At 38.8% G+C, this 16,136-nt stretch overlaps 1 protein-coding gene across 1 annotated transcript in view; it reads left to right on the top strand.

Moving 5' to 3' along the window:
• pappaa (pregnancy-associated plasma protein A, pappalysin 1a) overlaps positions 1 to 16,136 on the top strand; it is a 105,850-nt gene that overhangs the window by 55,454 nt on the left and 34,260 nt on the right. The window contains exons 11-14 of the mRNA XM_082542046.1: positions 9,902 to 10,009; positions 10,264 to 10,399; positions 10,724 to 10,937; positions 14,737 to 14,908. Of these exons, the coding sequence (XP_082398172.1) occupies positions 9,902 to 10,009; positions 10,264 to 10,399; positions 10,724 to 10,937; positions 14,737 to 14,908 (630 nt within the window). The remainder of the gene's footprint in view (positions 1 to 9,901; positions 10,010 to 10,263; positions 10,400 to 10,723; positions 10,938 to 14,736; positions 14,909 to 16,136) is intronic.

Genomic DNA, 16,136 nt, shown 5'->3' with positions numbered 1-16,136 from the left:
ACTAGTTTCTCTCTGTTTCTCTTTCTCTCTGTTGTCACAAATGCCTCACAGATGCTGACTTCTGCTTCCAATGTGCAGACTTAAAATAAAATTAAAAAAACAATGATATGATGGTGCAGTAGCTGCAGGGGTTAGCATCAGGAAACGGATCCTGGGTTTGAATCCGCTGACCAGCTGGGGTCTTCTTTGTGGAGTCTTCATAATGTTGTGTCTGCCTGTATTTCTGTATGTCTTTGGGTACTCTAGTTTATACTCATAGTACAATAACATGCATTTTAGGTTAACTGGTGATTCTGAAATGGTCGTAGGTATGGATGTGAGTGTGAATGGTAGTCTGTTTGTGTTGGCCCTGTGACAGAATGGCAATCAGGCCACTGTGTACCACATCTTTTGCCTCATGACAGATGGAAGAAGCTCCAGTAACCTAGTAACTCTAAACCGGATAACTGGTGAAGAAATTGGATATACACATGGATGGATGGGCTTTTTGGAAGGAAGCTAAGACAAACTAGTGTAGAACAAGGCGGTGTGAGTAATTAAATATATTTTTTCAAAAGTTCTCTTGGTGAGGCTGTGGCTGCAGTGGCTCATCTACCAATTTGGAGGGTCAATACACCCCTGACTCCTCCACTCCACATGCTGAAGTATTCTTGGGTAAGATACCGAACCCCAACTTAACCCGGATCCATCCACTGAAGTGTGAGTGACTCTGTGAATCTTAGACAGCACTTATACATAGATAAAAGCACTATATGAATATATGTGATTGCATGGGTGAGGAAGTAGAAAATGCTTTAAGTGCTGAATTGAGTAAAATGGTGCTATATAAGTACCAGTCCTTTTACCAAAAATGTCATCCGAGTCTGAAATTTTTCCAAATATAGAAAAATGCAAAACAATTTGAAGCCTTGTCCACATCAATATGAATATTCTGATAAAAGTAGCTTTTTGTATACATCCACATGTAAACCCCTTCCAGGGGGAAGATTTGCCGAAAGTCCATTTCTGAGTTTACATGTGGAAAACAAAGATGCTGTCTAGCAATGTTAATGTGTTAAAGTTTTTTTTTGTTTTTTTTTACATCAGTCTCCGACATAGCAAAATTGGTATGGCCCAGATCTGGCCCACACAATGTGCTTACACATGGCCCACATACCGCAAAGAATGACGACCCTTTGGTGGACCAGATCTGGTTTGCCAGATGTGGCCCACACATGGGCCAGCACAAGGCCAGTTGCAGACACACTGCTGGCCCTGTGCTGGCCCAAAACAGTTTCAGCTCTGGCCCCAGATGTCACCCTACTGTGTACCTTAATCAAGCCATGTAATAACAACATGTGCCGGAATATGATAGCACAAATGAAACATGACAAAACTTTGTTCAGACAGTGAATGGACTGATTCTTACATAGCGCTTTTCTACTCTCCCAGATTACTCATAGTGCTCTATACAACATGCCATTCACACACTTTCTCTAAACTGAGTGCTTACTAACTACTTTCATACACATTCACAATCTTTACATACAGCCTGGAGGAACCCACGGATCGAACCAGTAACCTTCCAATCATTAGATGACCCGCTCTACCTCCTGAGTTACGGCCACCCGGTGGTAAATATAAGTAAACCCTCACTAGGTTTTAGATAAAGTGTACACTCACAAAACTGTCAAACCTGCATTTGAAACGTTGGCTACCATAGCAGTATAGTATCATGACATTTGGCCTTTCTAACTGAAATAGGAAAATAGGAACATAAATAGTACCATCATTGCCAGACCTGGCCTACATCTGGTTGACATACACCCCGCCATGACACCAGTCAGTCAGAGGTGCCAGATTGATGCTGGATCCGGGCCAGACCTGTTTTCTATGAGCCTGGGCCACATAAACCAAACCACAATCGGGCCAGATGTGGCATGCCATCACATAAACAGTGCCATCTACACCAGGCCTGGCCCATATCTGGTTGACATACACCCTGCCATGAAACCAGTCATTCAGAAGTGCCAGCTTATTACCGGATCCGGGCCAGGCCTGTTTTCTATGAGCCTTGGCCAGCTAAACCAAACCACAATTGGGCCAGATGTGGCATGCCATCATACAAACAGTGCCATCTACGCCAGGCCTTGCCCATATCTGAATGACATACCACTTAACATGCCAGAAGTCAGCCAGCAGTGCTGGCTTAACACCAGATCTGGGCCAGACCTGTGTGCTGTGTGTCTTCATTGTAGGCTTCTGACTGACCAATATTTCCATATGGTTAGGGTTATATTCTTTGCCATAGTCATGGCATCGTGTTTATTGTGGTCCCATGCAGATAATTTTCAAAATGAAAGCAGAAACCCATTTAAAAAAAAAACAAAACTTTTACTTGTGGACATAGCCTAAGACACTACCTTGTTTTATAGAGTTTTAAAGTCAGGTGCTGGCCTGCAAGCCACTTCCACCTGCTGTTATGCTGTGTCTGACTTCAGTATCAGACATAGCATCACACTGTCAAATCTGTTGACGCTGTTCTGTTGTAGGGGTCTTGTCGCTGCTTTCCTTGAATGCATTTTAATGTAAACACTCATAAGTGCTTATATATTCCCCATTTTTTGAGTTGGTGGTCATACCACTCAACTTGTGAATTACTGTACTACAAATGTGAAAAAAGTGTTAAAAGATAGTTTAAGATGTATGTACTAATATCAATAACTAAACCTTTAATACCTATATATGAAAGGTTTAGTTCACTTCGACCACAAATGATCTGTCCAAGATATTAATTAGAAATGTTAGCTAATACAGTAATAAATTTAACATCTGACAACTGGATTTAGCACTTATAGCATTTATAATAAGATAGCATATACATTTGAAAACTGGCAGTCACTGATCATTAAACATTTCAATGTGAAGGTCCTTGAGCTGACTATTGTTACAGTGTTGAGCTATGTAAATAAAACTGAACTAAATTGGATTGCATTTGAACCCCCTGTAGATTCACTGTTATGCTTTGTTTAATGCAGAATGGAAAGAAAGGAGACTAGAGTTTCAGGAAAGTCCTGAACGCTCTTGGGACATTCTCCAATTTTTGAAAGATATGGAAAAGAGCTTTGCAGGGCCTTCTAAAAATGTGATATAAATCTTGCAAGAACATATAACTCATAGCTGTAGGATTTTCTATGAGATTTATTGAACTGCATTCAAGGCATTTTTAATAGTTTTTTATTATTTATATATTTTTAAAAATCTGTAGGTTTCAACATCTTTAGACTGTATATACCGTGTGATGTGTTTGTTTGCGTATGAGCAGATATATATATTTGTATGTGTATATGGTTAAGTGTTTTGTGCACAGAGGTGATCTAACGTCTCCCTGGCACCAGCGGAAAGGCTTGTTGTTGTTATATTATGCTATTAGAGCCGTTATTGTTATCATCATTACTGTACCTTTGCTAAGAGACCCTCTCTCCATTTCCTACTGTTTATAGAGCGCTTTATGACTTTAGTCGATTTTGTTTTCATTGCACACAGTATTTTTAGAGTAATGAGTCTGATAGTTGAACTCTCTCATTCTCATCACATTTATCTGCTTTGGTTTCCCCTTGGCTTAAGTCACTTAGCTCTCCTTTTATCCAAAGTGGTGATTTACAAACACCAGTTTGTGTCTGCAGTTCTGTTGTCTGCCAGTCTGACTAGCCAGCTGGTAAATATTAAGACATGTGTGTAACCATGTGTATGTGTGCGTTTGTATTTTGATGTTAAGGACTTGAACTCATCTCCAGTGTTGCTATTTATTCAAGAAAAGCAACAGTTTGTATAGTTTCAGAATGACATTTAAGCATGTGACTTTCTCAAATAACAATCTCCATTTACATGCATTAAATTTGAAATTGATGATTGAGGTTTTGAAGGAAAATAATGTCAACTAGATCTTTGTGTTTAAGGATCCAGAGGACTGCATCTTATAAACAGCTAGTAAATTATGTATGTGACACTAATACCATTTGCATTTCCACACTCAAATCCTATCCTGATTTACTACATACAATATTAGGAGCAGACTGATTAAGCAGTATCCCTTTTAATTTGGTCTTATTGTACTCAGCTGATGGATTAAAACTAAAGGTTTTCTTTTAATATCTTTCTTCTTTGGCAGACAGAATATTAAGAATTTTTTTTAAAAGGGAATGACAAGAGAAGCTAACTTTAATTTGTCAATAACATTTTCAATACTAGAGTAAGTCATGCAGAGGTGTATTGCAGATGTTAGTGAAGCAGCACCTTGCTTAGTTGGTGGAAGTTGGCTTCATGTATAAATAACTATATATTCTGAATCTGCAGATTCCCATCCCTCTGTCCTACCACCCTTCCTTTTGCCTCCCTTGGGTACTTACTCTTGAGAATACATTTATTCCTGTCCCTGTAAATAATATCAGTTTATTTGTTGGGGATCAGTTGCTGTGGTGTGATTTAGATCATGAGCTGTTTTTCTTTCTCCCCATGCTTTTCACTTCTCATCATTCTGATACAAGTTGATGTAGGTTTAAATTCCCCAGATTTAAAAACTGAGCAGGCTCTTTTTAATATTTTGCAAGATATAGATTATCTGGCAAAGTTGAATCTTCTTCTTGAGGGTAACCAGTGGTTTTAAACCCGCTACATTGACATTCATGAAAGTGAGTCCCTCCTCAATAGTTTTCTTGAGTTTGTTTGAGATTGTGAAGTGGCTTTTCTTTAACAAAGAAAGACTTCTGCAATAGTTCACTTCATTTGTCATCTGTGGTCATCAAGGCTATTTGATGTTCCTAAGCTGACCCGTGCGTTTATTCATTATTTTAAAATATGTACAAGGTTGTAGATTTGGTCAGTCCTAAGAAATTTTATGATCTCTCTCATAGGTTCATTTCGTTTTTTCAGCCTAATGATGGCTGGTTGTAAAATATGTATTTGTCTACAAACCTATGGACCTAATTGTAATTTGAAAAAAATTAAAAAACAATGACAACATAACCTGGTATTTAATATAGCTGACTCACACATGGGGGGTGAATTGCCTTCTGTTGTTGTGATAGGTAGGGTTGTTTTCTTGAGGGTGGGGAAATACAGGAGAATCAGGAGTGTCTAGGGAGTGATATGTGTGTTTACATAAACAAGTACGTGGCTTATACATATAAAAGGTCATCCGCTGTCACTGAAGAGTTAGTAATGGAAACAGGCCCGCAGCAAATTAGCAGACCACTGTACAGTGGAAAAAGTAATTATCTGATCCCCTGCTGAATTTGTAAGTTTGCTCAGTTCCAAAGAAATGAAAACTCATATTTTTATGGTAGTTATATTTTAATGAAAACAGGATATCAACCATATATACAGAAAAAAAACACATTACTTAAAAGTTTTATATTGATTTGCATGTCATTGAGTGAAAAAAGTGTTTGATCCTCCACAACCCAGCCAAATTTCTTTCTTCCACTATGTGTCCATGTGGCATATAGATTGCAACTGATCAATCAATCAATCACAGGCACTGTTACAATAAATTACAGATACTACTGATCTCACCTCGTTTATATATATATATATATATATATATATATATATATATATATATATATATATATATATATATATATATATATATATAAAAAGCACACCCAAATCAATTTCAATGAAGACAGACAACACCAAAGATCTGCCAAAGGATGTCAGGAAGACCATGTAATGGCTGTTGGTGCAGCTATTTGGAAATGGAAGAAATACAAAATGACCAGCAACCACCCTTGGTCTGGAGGTCTTGTGTCATGGCGTGAGGATGATAAAGAAAAAGGTGGTGGATCAGCCCAAAACTACACAGGAGCAGCTTGTCAATGATCTGAAGGCAATTGGAACCACCGTCACCAAGAGCACAAAATCCCTACTGACAAACCTGCTGAGCAGCTAGGAACAGGATCTCCAACTGGTACTAAGTTATGTTTTGCTTGGGGATCAAATAATTGTTTCACTCAATGACATGCAAATGAGTTTATAATTTTTATGTTATTAACGGACATATATAATCCTCACAGTGGTGGCAGTTTCATGTAATGTTTATAAGGTTGGGGTGACTTGGAGGAGTGACGAAACGTTTCTCCCACTGAAAACTCTACATATGGATGAACAGAATCAACTTTTTGGGGTTTTATGTCATTTGTTTTTTCTTGATATTCGGTTGCTATTCTTTCTCTTTCCATAAAAATAAAACTACTATAAAAGTTAGGAACTGTTTTCTGTGTGAGCACATTTACAAATTCAGTGGTGAATCAAACAACTATTTCCCTCCATTGTTTGGCGGTATGTGAGGTATAAATTCACACCCTATTTTTTGCATTCAGCAAACTTTCAGCAAACCATTCAGCAAATTTTCTCGTAACTGTTTTCAAAAAACCTGAAGATCATCATGATTGCTTCCAAGTAGTCCCATACCGTCATGGCAACTTATCTTAGGTTTTGTCACCTGCATTTCTCATTTCTGCCGCTTCAGCTCTAATCGGAAAGGTCACGTCAACAGATCCAGGGGACAGATATATGGACAGATAGCTGCTCTGGACAGTTTTCCACAGTGGCAGGATCTTACAGTAGCAAAAGTCTCATGTTACTAGTGTCTTATTTCACTAGCTCAGGGCAGCAAGTGAAACTCACTGCCCTTGGGTATGTGTCCTCTCTTCTCATTATCTGTTTATCTACCACTCAATAGTCTTTTACCGTTTCTCCTATTTATTTTTCTCCATATCACTTAGACATGGCTCGCGATACTGCCAAAGCTAATGAGGTAAATTAATGCACTTTTCTGAACTCCCAGAGGTTAGAGATTTTTTATTATGTTACCAAATGCACAACAGTAATATTATATGATATATTATATGACATATAATATATGTGATTCTGCAGTCATGTAATGTATAACCCCACACAATACTAGCTGTTCATAATTCAGATCTGTTTGCTGACTTTCAGAAATCAAATGTATTTGCAGTCATTGTATACAGCCACACTTCAAAGCAGATAAGGTAAAGAAGAAAAGAAAGAAAAGAAAAGAAACGAGGAATGTTATAGTTTTTCTTTTACCTCTGTGTACCTGGACGATCCTGGCATGATAAATAGTATATATTAAGCTGAGCCTCATTATTGTACAAATCACTTTGGTTAACCAGATACATTTTATTATTATCCATAACATAATACCATGAAGAAGGCAACTGATTAGTCCCAGATTTATTTTTCAACATGACAACAACCACAAACATACAGCCAGTGTCCAAAAAAACTATGTTCTGCAACAAGAAGAGCAACAAGTACTGCAGCAGATGGTACAGTCCAATGGGCAGAAATCTGTGCCATCAGAAACTGAATTTGAATAAGTTAAATTTGAAATGCTCGGATTGAATTACATGTAATACATTTATTACCAACCTGAGAGTTTATCCGCTGGTCATTCGACATGACGAATGACTTCTGAAGTCTTAATTCAGCTCAAGACGCGTAGATTACTGTCAGTAACACTTTCGGTCCGGAATTTTGGAACTGAAATTGAATTGTAGAACTGAAACTGAATGGTGAGAAGTGAATCTGAACTTATTCGAGAGCTAAACCTTTAAAGGATAAAATACGGTTTCAAAGCAAATAAATTCATTTTCAAAATATAAAATTCAATTTTAATTTAGTGATGATCATTTTCAAACCAATAAATTGAATTTCAAATTAGGCTAAGTCATATTCAGTTTTTAAAGGCATTTATTCAAGTTCCAATTCAGATTCAACCGAGCAATTCAAATTTAACTTATTCAAATTCAGTTTCTGATGGCACTGATTTCTGCCCATAATTTTCTTTTTACTTTTATAAAGGTAACAGATACATAATTTAAACTGAAAAGTAAAACAGAGTAACTGTCTTTTTCTGCACTTTTTTTTGAGTGAGTAATTTCTGCAACACAAGTCACAAATGAAAGTGCTACATAAAATTTCAAATACTCTCTGAGGGCTTCTAGCGGACGTGCGCGGCATGACAGAGTGGGCATGCTGAGAACATAAAACAGAGACAAGTATAAAAAGAATCAAAGACAGAAAAAGTGGAGGGGGGTGTGGAGCATGTGTCACAACAGGATGCTGGGTTTGTTGACAAAAACAAACAGTCCTGCACACAATGCACGTCAGTTGCACGTCATTCCAAACAGTACACAAACAGTGGAAAAGTAGGGGTCACAGCACAGTGAACAAGCTTTTCAGGAATCATCCCTGATAACAGTAGCTGATAGGAATTGACACTGTAAGGGTCTAGATGCTTGCACACTCTATATACAGTACTGAGAAAAATACTGAGTCACCCATCAATGTAAAGGAAATATATTAGGAGGTAGACTTTCTTGTAATTGTTTTAAAGTGGTCTTGAGCAATAGTTCTCCAGGCTTTCTGAAAGTCTTTCGAACCTTTTCTTTAGACATTGGCTACTGACCAATTTCAGGGGAATGTTTCTTTGTTGAACAAGCATTGACCAGTGAATGATTCAAGCATTTAAAAAAGATATCCAGCTCAAGGGATGAATCAGTGTTGTGTCTACACAGATAGCTTATCAAAGAATCCGTTTTCAGATTGTGTCTTTAAACACTAGCAGCTTGTTGCAAGAGAACTTACAAGTGATTCCCTATCAAATGAAAACTAATCTCAGCACGTTGTGCAGTGTGTCCCTACAAGATCTGAGGAAACTGGACAAGTGTAGGACAAACTTGGTAACAGGCCTAGAAAATACAATCTACTGCATCTGAACAGTGTCTGATGTTCATAAGAAATAGGAAAAAAATCCAGCAAAGACCTAACTGGACTGGGTCTAATGGAATAATCAATCAGAATTTTTGTTCAAATCATCACTAACATGTACAGTGAGGTGAGGTGAGAAGGAAAACAGTGGATATGTACAGTCATCTGTAAATACTCATGGATAAGGCCCTGGAGATACTTCTCCACTTGGGGCACCAACAAATTCCAAATTTGGAATAGATACTCTACACTTTTCTGTCTGAGGTAGATGGCGTCACCTTTGGAAATGCTATTTCTGCTCTTAACTGCTCTACACTTGACTACATTCTGCCCCTTTGCAAGCTGAAGGTCATTATTCAAATAAGCCAACAGAATCACATTTTCTCCAGAAAGCAGAGAAAAGATGCCAAAGTCCACCAAACCCTCCACTTATGGCTTAGTCACAGTAGAGTAAGAATACAACAGCTACCTTCTTGCGAGCAGGAAAAATCACCAGTTGTGATTATACTGAACTTTTTTCACATTCAGCGACAAAATGATTTCCCAGAGGTTGACAATGAAACAGCTTTAACCTCTGGGAGATCACATTGCAACGTGATTGCACAGGTCGCCTGGTGGGAGGCAACCTGCCTCTAAACAATCACAGTCAAACTCAAAGTGACAGCAGTCTGTCTCAGACAGGTTTGTAAATAAGTGCCTTCTCATTTATAAATGCAGACAGATTGCCAACACACTGCAAACAGCCTGACTCATTCTGTGCAACTAGTTCACGATGCATCTCCTTGGGAACTGGACTTAACTGGTTGCCAGATGGTTGTATTCTGATTATATTCCTAAATAAAAGCAAGCTTTTTTAGTGTCTTTCAACTGCAAACTGATAGCAGACTGACTCTGTCTTTCATTGCCATATTGAGACACCAAAGTTTCTTTAAACATGGCAACTGACTGCAAGTGGTTGGAGACCAGCTCCTTATATGTGTGTGCTTTTTAAAAACTTTCTTGACAGTTTTTCTTCTGTGAGAAATTTGGTCTCATTTGTTTAAAAAAAGAAGAACATTTTAACAAAAGGATTTGTACAAAATTGTTCATTCTCCTTTCTTTGTCACTTGTATTTCTCCAGACATGTCAATCCAAGGTGTTTGATCTATCTGATGGAGTGTCGCAGTACGCATGGTTCCCCTGTCGAGTGGCTGATTCAGCCTGGGGATATTATACATACTGGCTCAAGGTAACACCAATATCCATGAAATATAGTTCAGATGACACCTGAAAATTGCGCTTTTGGGTTGAGTGTTCTTTGTAATAATGTCAAACTGCTGTACTGATACTGACAAAGCTTTAGAGAGTAATCAGCATTAGACGCCTGGATTGGGAAAGTATCTGTGTATTAGATACTAAACAAATTAGGATAAATCTAGTTGTACACACAAACACAAACATGTGACTAATTTTACTTAACTTTGTGCTTTTCCCTTTATTCAGGCCCACTTTTCTCATCCCATGGTGGCAGCAGCAGTAATCATACACTTGGCTGCTGATGGGACTGGCTTCATTGATCAGACACAATGTAATATTACTGTTCAACTGGTGGACACCAAAGAGGGGATCCATAGCCTAGGTGAGAATTATCTTAATGTGTTTTCAAACTACTACTTACCTCTGTATCAGTCTAAGTGAAATGATGAAAGCATACGTCATTTAGAACGCCGCCCCCTTAAGCATGTGTTGCTTTCATCCCTTTGTTTTGTAACTTGATTGGCTATGTCTCAGTTAGAACACGGTATCAGCTTTTCATCACCAGCTCCTTTGTAGGCCTCCTCTTCTTTTTGATCTTTGAGGTTGGTTAACATCTGCTTCTGTCCCCTGTCCCCTACCTTCCCTATCTCGACGTCAATGCACAATGTTTTGTCTTCTGCTCTCGGCCCCAATATCCTCTCCACAGGTGAGTGGCGTCTAAGCTGTCGCACAAACCCTTTGGTCATCCCAGTGAGTCATGACCTGTCAGTGGCCTTTTACCACACCAAGGCTATCCTGGTGATGTTTTCCTCTCACCTCGTGGCCATCTCCGGCGTAGCCCTGCGTTCCTTCCAGTCTTTTGACCCCATCACAATAAGTGGCTGCCAAAGCAATGAGATCTACAACCCCACAGGACAGAGGTGAGGCTAAAAATATACAAACGTAACAGCGCTGTAAAAGATGCTAACATATTTAACACAGACGTCAGTCGAAAGCATGCGAAATCACATCATGAACATGTTATATCACACACACGCACGCGCGCGCACACACACACACATGCATGCATGTATAATTTACACTATAGTCAAGTGTTTGTATGTGTTTTGGAGGAATGCGGGTGCATTTATACTAGTTTTTAATTTATTAAACAAAAGAATAAGTCTTGTTTCTGAGTCACAGAGCTTGTTATGATATGTATTTGCTGTCAAGTCACATATTTATGCATACAGACAAACTGTTATTGCCCCCAAACAGCTCTCTTGGAATTTCTTTAAACATTCTTCAGGAAGAGTGCTCCAGGCTTTTTGAAGGACATTGAAAGCTTTACTTTGGATGTTGGCTGCCTTTTGTTGTGTTCAAGAAGATTCTGTACTGTACTTTGTGTTTTTCTATCCAGGTATGCTTTTACTGGATTGGGAGTGTGTTTGAGATCATTGTCATGGTGAAAAATGAAGATGTTGTGTTTAAGGTGGTATTGCAAATGGTACTGCATGGAGAATCAAACTCTGACCATACTTTATGTATTTGTAATTCTAAAACACACAACCCCACTGGCTGAAGTACAGCCACAAACCATGACTGAGCCTCCACCGTGCTTTACAGATGGCTGTAGCCACTCACTCATCATCTGTTGTCATAAATGAGTGAAAAAGGCAGCTAATGTGCAGAGAAAAACTTTGAAAGGACCCCCAGAAATCCTGGAGAACAACTACTTAAATTTATTTTAAAAAAAAATCTTGATCCTTTACTCAGTACTGCATCAAACAAGCCTTCCAGACTCCAAAGTATTTTCTTCTCTTCATATATTTTGTATAGATATGTTTACATATATATTCAGCACATGCTGTATATATATGTAAACATAAAAGACAAGGAGAACTAAAACCTGTATGTGAACATTTGAATCTGAAATGCATTAACTATGCAAGTTAATGAGAGTTCACAAGTGTAATATCCTTGGCAGTTCATTGGACCTCGTAACTTATAAATTTATAACCAGCTGCCAGCCAGGGTTCAACACTAACTTTTCGTTACAGTTCAATTTGCTGTTGTGTTAAGTTCCAGCTATTTTTTTCTTTTTTCTTTTTTTTTTTACAAAATCCAAAAATGTTTTTTCATCTGTAAATTTCTTGCATTGTTCAATAGGGCACTGAGGCTGCAAGCTGCGGTTTCTTCAACTCTAACTTTAAACTGGCCATCAATCAGGCATCAAATTGGAGGCCAAGTACAGAGCACCATTTCTAAATTGGAAATTATACCATGAGATGCATAAAGATTCATAACAGCTGAAAAGAAAGCTTCATAATAACAATAACTATAATAAAAGCCAATAAAGATGCTTACATCATTTTCAACAGCTGCTGGCTGAAACACCAAAACAGTTATTACCTATTTGGCTATAAAATAACAATTTTGAGCCTGCACTACCTCCAAGTACCCACTCACAAACATACCTAAAGAAGACCACACACACAGTCAGAATTGATCAATTTCCACACCACCGTCATGCACGCAACAGTTCACAGGGACGATGATTCCACAAACCTTTCAACAAGAAATGCACTAATACGCACCACAATACCCAAAGAATGGATGGTCTGAAGTTCTGTGTGGAGAGATAGAGCTGTTTGTGGCTTTTGTTGTGTGCCAGTTAGACATCCAAGTGCACCTAAATAGATTAAAACTGCTGTGCATCTGCATCAGCCAGGAAATTGTTTGTTGCCGCACACAGAGGCATAGTTGCTTTCTCCAAGACTTTTTGCCGACTTTTCTTTCTTTCATATTCTCTCAACCTGATCTAATTTCCAGAAGCTCTTGAAAACACTGCTTATATGATGGCAAGCCAAAGAGACAATACCCACTTATCTTCAGAAGCTCTGAACATGCTACAAGCTGAATATGATAATATAGTGCAGCTCAGTGCCGTTTAGACATGAAGAATCCAGGCTTTGTGTTTTTGTGTCTTAAGTCTGTTTTTCTTTAATCAATACCAATTCATCATCTACATTATACTGTTTATATCCCACTTTGAAAGCTGCTTGTCTCTCTTCTACATTTTCTTTTACATCCCGATTCCCTTTCCCTGATTTGTTACATCTCTGCTCCTCCACTACTTCTGGTATTCTTTTCTGTCTTCTCATCCTTTACTTGCACATGACCCTCCTTTCCCTCTAACTGCCATCTTCTTCTTCTTAATTCTCCCCTTTTTTGTGCCTCCTGCGCCCACTTTCCTTCTCTCATTCTCCTGGGCTGAGCAGCATATTTCCCGTAATACTTATGCCTCCACAAAACACCACATCCCCTTTTTCCCTGAGTTGTTAACTACAGGAGCTATTAACATGACTCAGTTTTATGTCCCAAGCTTGTCTGCAAGAAAATGCACGCACACACACACACACACACACACACACACACACACACACACATACATATATGTATATATGTATATACATATGTGTGTATATATTGGTTTTGTTTCAGTTTGTCACACATTTCTTCTCTTAACTTTTACACTCATCACCAGAGTGAGAACTCTTGGACTTTTATTTGTCCCCGCAAACAACAAAACAGAAAAAGAAACAATATTCACAAAAGTTTTTGTATAGTTCCCTCATTTCTCTTGAATTCTCCTTTCTGTCATACAAACTATTCCCCTGTGGTGTATAATGTATTCTCATTTGCAGGAAAGGAGGCTAGTTTTCCAGGTAGTTAATTGTAATTTATGTCATAAATTCCAGAGTGACTAGCAAAAAACCACAAAGAGATTTTGTTCAAAGCCATAGAGTCCATGAAGCAGCCTCCTAGGTCTCCCAAGCTTGTCCTCAAAGAGTAGACGTAAGGGACCGCTGCTCTTGTGCTTTATAATTATTCTTCACCTGCTCAACGTAGCTTTTTGTCAACATGAGTTAACATACTGGGAGCAAAATAAGGGAAAAAATGAAGGGCATATGGAACAGTATATGTAAACAGAAGGCTTAGATTATTAACAATCTTGAGAAAGAAGGCATGCAGTGCAAAAAATATGTGGAATGAAAGCAGGTAAAATAAGACAGAAAAAAGAAAGATACAAATTCCATTGTTGCAGGACTGAGTTTAACAATGTTTCTCCAGATCTGTATTTTCTTACATACTTTCTCTCTCTTTTCGGTCCCCCACCCCCTCACAGACACGCACACACGCACACATACACAATGACAGAGAAGGAGAGTGAAATACTTTTCCTTCTTTTCTTTCTTCACTTCATAGGGGAACCCTATACTACAGAATGCAGACTGTTGTAAAAAGGTGCCTTGGGCACCCAAGCATTCCAAGAGTGTTAAACGCCTTCTCCATCAGGATCCTAACAGAACTGTGGTCAAACTGCACCATTGTAGCTTGCACAGCATCTATCCCGTTGTTCTTAATTCCCTAATATTCACACTCCGCTTTCATGTGCATTGCAGAATATGGCAGCCTTTTCTCCGTGTAGTTTATTGATTTGCTATGTTAAGCGGTCATTGATGGATGATGTGGCGGATTCGATGTATAATTTGTCTCTTTTGGAGCACTGCTTCCACGTTTCTGAGTTTGCAGTGCTATTATATTCACAAAAAATGTGTATTAGTGGTATTTTCAAATTTGTTTTATTTTTTATTTTTTTTAGCTTTGTCATCTCTGTTGTCTGTTCTTCTTCTTTAACACCCTCCCACCCCTGCCCCCACACACAATGCCTCGTAGTTGTGTACATTATTCGTGTGAGGCCATTGACTGCCAGGAACCCCGGATCCGCAATGCAGAGCAGTGCAGTAGCCCTGGCCACCACTTCTACAATGGAGACCGCTGCACCATCTCCTGCAACTCTGGATATGTCCTGCAAGTCCACCAGGACGATGACATCATCAAGAGTCAGGTGAGCATACAAACACACTGCTGCACACATGTTTAACTACGTATAGGCAGCTACATAGCTCATTTCACACAGAGAAACAAGAACGCATAAACATACAACGCAAGCATTCAAGTGCAAAAATGTCAGAGCTTTTGTGTAGTTACTGGAAAATGCATGCACACATGAAGCCGTCTATGCATATTCAAACAAGCTTTCATGTAAACTCAAATACACAAATGTCAATAAGACAAAAGTGCAAACAAACGTTCTTTCTGTTCTCTTCTCTGTTTATGGATTTACTTTGTCACCTGCAAAAAAACAAACAAAAAACAAAAAAACATGCTTGGCACAGTAACCCTCCAGGGACAATGACATCATAATCTTCCAGGTAGATGACTGCTGCACTGAAAAGTGGAGCCCCAGTCTTCTCCTTTTTCTAGTTTACTACACATAGACATACAAAGACACATCCACACGCACACACAGACACATGGGCGCGCCACACGCACATGCATTAAACAAGCACAGACATAAAAGTGTTTAGTCTCTTGCTGAGCATGCTGCACCATCACCTCAAACAGTCACTTTGTATTTCTGGTCCACTGGGATGATGACATCATAGCATAGTGTCTGCTCGCTCTCTCTCGCTCCCTCCCTCCCTCTCTTTCCCTAGCGCCATTCCTGCTCATTCTGCACACATTGAAGTCTCTGTTAAAAGGCAGAGATTTGCTGCCACTGTCACAAAGCAGCACATATTAAATGCTTCCATGCAGATACCAACAAACAAACAGTCAAGTACAAGGAGTACAAGGAAATCTCTTTGCATGGAGATGTGGGGAGATACAGTACACACACACAGATGCTTGCACACCACACATAAACAAATGATCTGGGTAGTTTACACCACATTGTAAACCTTTTGGATTTTGACCAAGATGCAATAAAGGCCATATAAATGCTTTATCCTTCTCTATGGCTTTGTAAAGCTGTCTGCAAAACAATCTATTAATGCTCTCTTAGAGAGATGGCACATGTGTATTGTAGCCTGGAGAAAAAGAAACAGTACTCGCCTGTACTGTATGGTATGTTTGGGAGCTGTATGTGGAACATGAATTAAAACAAGAAGGAGAGAGAAGCAAGAGCGGATTAAGGGTATAAGAAGGGTTACACATAATTGCTTTTCTGATGCGTGGTCTGGACTCTGACTTTAATATTGCTAAAGATACTTCTTCTGTTGGTTGTTCCATAT

Source organism: Aulonocara stuartgranti, assembly GCF_965226115.1.
Source record: "Aulonocara stuartgranti genome assembly, chromosome: 7".
In the NCBI taxonomy this organism is placed as follows: domain Eukaryota; kingdom Metazoa; phylum Chordata; class Actinopteri; order Cichliformes; family Cichlidae; genus Aulonocara; species Aulonocara stuartgranti.
Note: the sequence above shows the minus strand (reverse complement) of the source record. Positions and strands in the feature narration are given on the sequence as shown.